At 45.4% G+C, this 6,000-nt stretch overlaps 1 protein-coding gene across 4 annotated transcripts in view; it reads left to right on the top strand.

The window, feature by feature from the left end:
* Positions 1-995: 995 nt before the first annotated feature.
* The window catches only part of SULT4A1 (sulfotransferase family 4A member 1), a 28,745-nt gene continuing 23,740 nt past the window's right edge, over positions 996-6,000 (top strand). For all 4 annotated transcript variants that reach the window (XR_009819664.1, XM_062006773.1, XM_062006791.1 and 1 more), the window contains exon 1: positions 996-1,259. Coding sequence is in view for 3 of the 4 variants with exons in the window: in XM_062006773.1 (XP_061862757.1) it covers positions 1,091-1,259 (169 nt within the window). In the remaining variant the exon portion in view is untranslated. The remainder of the gene's footprint in view (positions 1,260-6,000) is intronic.

The raw sequence follows: 6,000 nt of genomic DNA, 5'->3' as shown, positions 1-6,000 counted from the left end.
GCAAACTACTACTTAAAGAATGTTAGATTTTTTTATACCTTTCCATCAGGCACCAATAAGCCTTAAATATCCTGAAGAACAGTACTTGGGCTGTCTTGCCTGTAAACCCAACCATGAATGTTTGATTCCTGTGCCTAGGTCACATTTGTGGTGCTGCAAGCAGAGAGATTCGAGCTGGTTTAACAGTAAAGATGAGGGATGAGCACAGCAGCTATGGAGCAGACAGGCCTGTGTCCTCAATCATCTTGGTAATGACTACCATGCAAGGTAAGTTAGTGAGTCAGCTCCGATATCAGCCTAGGAAGTCCAGAGAGCAATACATGAATAAGTAGAGGATGTGCTTGGTACCTTCTTACGCAGGGGCTGGGTGCTCAGGCTCACCTGCAAGATGCCTTATGCTGTAATAAAAACTGGTACCCTACCAGGGAAAGGGGTGATATCAAAGACACTGGGGAAGAGTGAACCAAAAAGAGCTCACTATGTAAAAAAGCAGGTACAGGTTTAAACCTGAGGACTGCAAGGAGTAAACTCTCGATACTGACGAAAAAGCCGGGCGTGTGCTCCCTTCCTTCCCCTCTTACCCCACTCCTCGCAATGTGTCTGGGCTCGGGGCAAGGATAGGGATGGTTCACCTAAGCAGTGCTGCTCACCCTCTCCCCCTGTTCCTTACATCCCCCCAAGCCTATCTGCCCTCTGCGAGGCCGACGCTTGTCCCCGCCGTAGCGCCCACGCCACCTGCCGCAGTGCCGCGGTGAAAGCGGGGAAGGCAGGTTCCCCGCTCCATCCCCGGTCGCTGGACAGTGTGCGTGAGGCGCAGAAGAGCGAAGCCTGGCGGGGCTACCGGCAAGGAGGGCGACCACACCGCTAGCCCCTCTCCTCCTGCTCGGCGGGTGCTGCGGCGGCCGCGCATGACATCACCGCGCGCGGAGCCCATGCGCCGCCAGTCCCGCGCCCCCTCTCGCTGCGTGCGTGGGGGCGTGCCGGGGGCAGGGGCTGCTGCGCCGCGCCGCGCCCGCCCGCCTCAGCGCTCTCTGCCCCCGCTGCCCCCGCGCCGCGCCTCGCCTCGCCCCCGCGGTCGGCAGGGAGGAGGATGGCGGAGAGCGAGGCCGAGACCCCCAGCACTCCCGGCGAGTTCGAGAGCAAGTACTTCGAGTACAATGGGGTGCGGCTGCCGCCCTTCTGCCGGGGGAAGATGGAGGAGATCGCCAATTTCCCGGTGAGGGACAGCGACGTCTGGATTGTCACCTACCCCAAATCAGGTAGGCAGGCGGATCTCCTCCTTCTCTCGCCCCCTCCCTGCCCGGGCTCGGGCTGCCCCGGAGCGGGTGGGCTGGGTGGCCGAAGCAGCTTCTCTCCCCCGCTCGCCGGGTAGCGGCGCCGGAGGGGCGGGAGGCACCCCCTCAGCCCCGGACCCGCGGCGCCTGCGTCCCCGCGGGAGGCCGGGGCGAGGCCTGCGCCTGGACGCCACTCGCCTCTGCGGAGAGGGGCTGCCCTGCAGGCCGGTGGCCCCCGGAGGCCCTCGGAGTTGAGGGGACGGCCCGCTCGGGTCCCGGGCACGGGTGGCGCGCCCCTGCCCTGGGGCTTCCCGAAAGGTTTTTACCCACAAGATGCTGCTCAAGATGCCGGTGATCCCGGCCTCGATAGTCCCAGTGTCCGCTTGCTGAACTACTCGGAAATAGAGATGCTGCTCCAGGCACAGGAAATCTCACTCAGTATACCTGTAGAAAAGGGGAAACATACGTAGCATGCATACAGATTGATATTTTGGCATCCAGGTTTGCCGTCTGCTTTACAGCCCTCCGTATTGCGCTCCCGAGACGGCTGACCAGATCGCTCTGGGAGAACATGTGCTCAAAGTACGTTCTTGCTGCACTGTTTGAATCACCAGAAATATCTTCTTTTAGCAGTATAAGTGTGTGTTTCTCCAGTAAACCTATCTTTCAGCAGCTTTATATCATTTGGATGTCTGCTTGTAGTATCATATTCCTTGATTTCTTATCCTTTTCATTTCCAAGCAAAAATTTTTAAACAGAATTAGCATGGATGTAGTGCTGCCTGCAAAGAGGCAGACAGTATAGTAGCTTTGTAACCCACCTGATAAAACTAGATAGACTCTTTTCTTATTAAAAGTGTTCTTGAGTGCCTTTTTTTTTTCCTAACCAGACGATTATCTCATTCTAGAAAATTCAAAGTCCACTTGAGGTATCAGATGCTAGCTCTAGAAATACCCTTGTAAAATGATGTTTTGTTATCATAGGTTTCTGACTTATTGCGTTGTTTGTTGAATTGAGGTGCTGAGGGACATAGGTGAGTGGTGGCTTTGGCAGTGTTGGGTTAGTAGCTGGACTCAATGATCTTGAAGGTCTTTTCCAACTGAAACAATTCCGTGAATGGTTTCCAATTTCTTGGTGTGCTTCTTCAAACGCACTCAGGTTTTCCACAATGCAGCATCTATTATATTATTTCTCAAGCAGTTTCAAATATCAGTCTTCTCATTTTTTTCGTTGCTAATGATGCTATTAAAGACACGTACGTTAGATAAGGGATATTGGTAGACGGATGGCTTCCAAAATACTTGGATTAGGAGCAGACAGCTACATCTTTATTGTTCTTTTAAACTGTCTTCTTAAAAGTTTTATAGTGTGCAGCAAGAACACTATTTAATTCTATTAGTTTTAAGACTTTGGTTTTACCATTTTGGATTTACAGTGTTCCTGTCTTAGTATCACACACCAACTTCATATTGATGGATCGTTAAATATCCTCAGCTAACCTCAGTTTGCAGCAGCGGGGCACAGTATAGCTAATCCATCAGCTGTCAGTAGCTTAGTTTTGATGGCTATACAGTTTGCTGTGGAAATCCAGCTCAAATAATCATATTTAATTTTGCTATTATTTTGTGAATGTAGCAGCACCATAAAAGCTGAGGCCAGTGACAGGGAGCTGTCTCATTACAAAGTTAGATGCTTACTGCAAGAGGATTTACCAGCTGCCACAGTGAAAAAATGGAAAGTAAGATTGAGAACTGAAGTGTCAAAAGTGGAGGTACAATGTTGTGTGGAGAAGGAGCCTGGGGATCAAAATAGGTGCCATAGTATTTTACTTACCAGGATCTCTCCTGGCAAGTATACTTAGGTCTTGAGAAAGCTGATGTTCTTGTCATGGGAATAGACTGTAAGCAATAATAAAGGTAGCTTAATAGCAATAATAAAGGTAGCCTAAAGTCTGCTGAGCCCCTTGGAACTTACCTTGTCAGCTGATCCTATGTGGCTTACAGCTTGATGCCTTATTTAAGGCTTTTGAATCAATTATTGAAGGGTATGCTGACTTGGGACAGGCATGTCAGTAGAAATTAGGCTGCCCTAATATGGTTCCTATTGATTTAGCCAAGGTCATGAAGGAAGTCTACAGCAAAGCCAGAAATTAGATCCAGAACCCCAAGCTCCTCTGCATTACCTTAACTACAACCTCATCTTCCTGTCTCTCAGTTAGCATTGACAAAGATTATTTTCTATTTACTGGAGCTAATCACAATTTTCATAATGTTGCTGTAATTAAAAAAAAGTAGATTTATAAAAATGATTTCATGCACAAAATATAATTATTTGGGGTGAAATACTTTGGCCTTTTTGTTTGTTTTCTTTAAAGGTAAAACGTGATTGGGACCACTTACCTAGTTTCTGTTAGTAAGTTACATTTGAACAAAATGTCAAGAATATTTCTGACAACAGCACTTTAGGAAAAGAAAATTTGACCAAAGGTCAGTGGAGAACTTCTCTGTTGCTCTTAAGGAAATCAATTTTGTTCAGTGTTTCACCACCTCTCCATCTGGTAATTGTAGAAGATACACAAACAAGTCTGCTAGATGTATAAGGCCAGAGCTTCTAGCTCTCACTAAGCCCTGTGCTGCAATTTAATAGCAGAAGGCTCCATCACTAGCTGTTGACCATATGGTGATTTATCTGGCAAAGAAAACACACAAGTGGCTTATATAGGGTCAGAACTGTTTCAGTAATCCTACGGACTGATGAAGTAGCGTGTATGCCATTTTGAAAACATTGTACTCTGCAAGACTAGATGATACAGCTCTAAACATGTGAAATGGAGATAGTGCTTAGAAATATTTACAGATACTGATAAATTGGGAATGACCTGGGAAAAAGATGGTCCAATAATGGTAGAAAATTGAATGTACCAGTGGCCTTACTGGGAATAATGTAATAAGCCTAATGGAAAATCGCTCTGATTTAATGTGATTTCTGCTGATAGATGACTAAATAATGATACTCCTTATGTCTTTAATTATTCCTAACACCTGTGTCCAATCAATGGTAACAGCTTTTGGGAGCTGCTGAACTAGAAGCTTATGCCTAAAACCCAGGGACTTATTTTGACATGGGAGTATGCATGTATACTTATACATATGCATATGATAGAACTGTAATTACAGAAAACCTTTTTGTTATGATGCATAATTGAAAATGAGGTGTCCTACCACTCTTGAAGAAATGAAGTCACAAGCTTCATCTTACATTAAACTTTGTGGTATAGAATGGGGAAGCTGAATGGGACCGAGATTTACAGCAACTGCAAATGGAAAATTCTCTGTAACATTAAGAAACTGGAGCTCATGCAACAGGTTGCTTCACAAATAAGATACAGATGCAGTATTCATAGGAATCACTGCACCCCTGTCACAGCTTTTCTTGAACCCTCTCATAGTGTGGGCTTTATTGTACCCTAGTTGAAAATGATAAGTCTCCTCTAGGAACTTAAATTACAGAATCAATAATCAAATTCTTTTGTGATATTGCCTCACTCACTATGCCAGAAGCTAGATTAGCTATCTGTTAAGGTTAATAATTTCAGTGGAATTAAATCAGCCCCTAAAGTATGTTATTGAGCCCACGTTCACTTAGTGTGTTGCTGTGTCTTACGATGCTAACCCCTGACTGTGTATGATCTGTCCATTTGCTTTACTCATAAGTGGTGTACAGTAGCTCTCAATACTGTCTTGTATCTGTTGTGAGTGAATGTGCATTTTGCACTCTTGGGTCAAAGCCCACAAATTAATGCCTTTTGCAAAACTAGTGATTTGAGAAAGTGAGCTATTTACCTGAATAATGAAGCTGTCTCTCCCATGTTGATTATTTTGCCAAATAATTTTCTGGAATTCTATGTGAGAAAATGTCAGTTGGGCAAGTATCATCTTCATGATGAACCAGTTCATGAGAACTCTTGCATTTAACACCAGACAACAAGTCAGAAGAGGAGCTGCTGAATATGGCCTTTACCTGTCTGGAGGTGGGTTTTTATAGATAGCATTTTGAATTTTCCTTGCACTGCTGGATTTTTATAACTGTTAGCTTGTAGGGAATATGGTGGCTGACTCTGGGCCTTTGGCTTAGTGAAGTGCCAAAAGTGAATTAGCAGATGAGTTCAAGGACAGTTTTCCTGCATTGAGTTCTCCTCTTTCAAATTCTTTAACACTTGCCTCTGGTGTGATATGAAATCAACTAGAGAAAATTCAATTGAGTTGTCCACTATCTAATTTGCTTAAAAGATTCTGCATGTACAGAAGATAATGCTTTTCATTGCATCTGTTGGTAAAGTATGTTGCATGCATTGTGGGTTTTCTGTCTCCTCCTGTTCTGTATGCCTCTCCCACTGCATGTGTACCACTCTTTTATCCTCTTTGATTTCCAGCACTAGTGAATCCAGCACCACCTCTTGCCAGGAACACTGGTATGCCACAGTCCTTTCCCTGGCTGATGAGAAAAGCATTACTCTGTTCTTGCTCTTTCTCTGCCACATGTGAGGGGCTCTGTCTGTATTCTTCCATGGCCCATTTCCCTTGTACTGTAATTTATGTTCATATTTCCATGCCACAGACACTATGTGCCCCAGAGGCATCCATTGACTATTACAGCAGTGATAGTCACAGCTGCTGGGCTGTAAACCCCATATAGAGGGTACAATGTAAACCTGACTTTTCTTGTT

The sequence above is a fragment of the Colius striatus genome, chromosome 1, assembly GCF_028858725.1.
Source record: "Colius striatus isolate bColStr4 chromosome 1, bColStr4.1.hap1, whole genome shotgun sequence".
In the NCBI taxonomy this organism is placed as follows: domain Eukaryota; kingdom Metazoa; phylum Chordata; class Aves; order Coliiformes; family Coliidae; genus Colius; species Colius striatus.
This window is presented reverse-complemented; position numbering and strand designations above follow the sequence as displayed.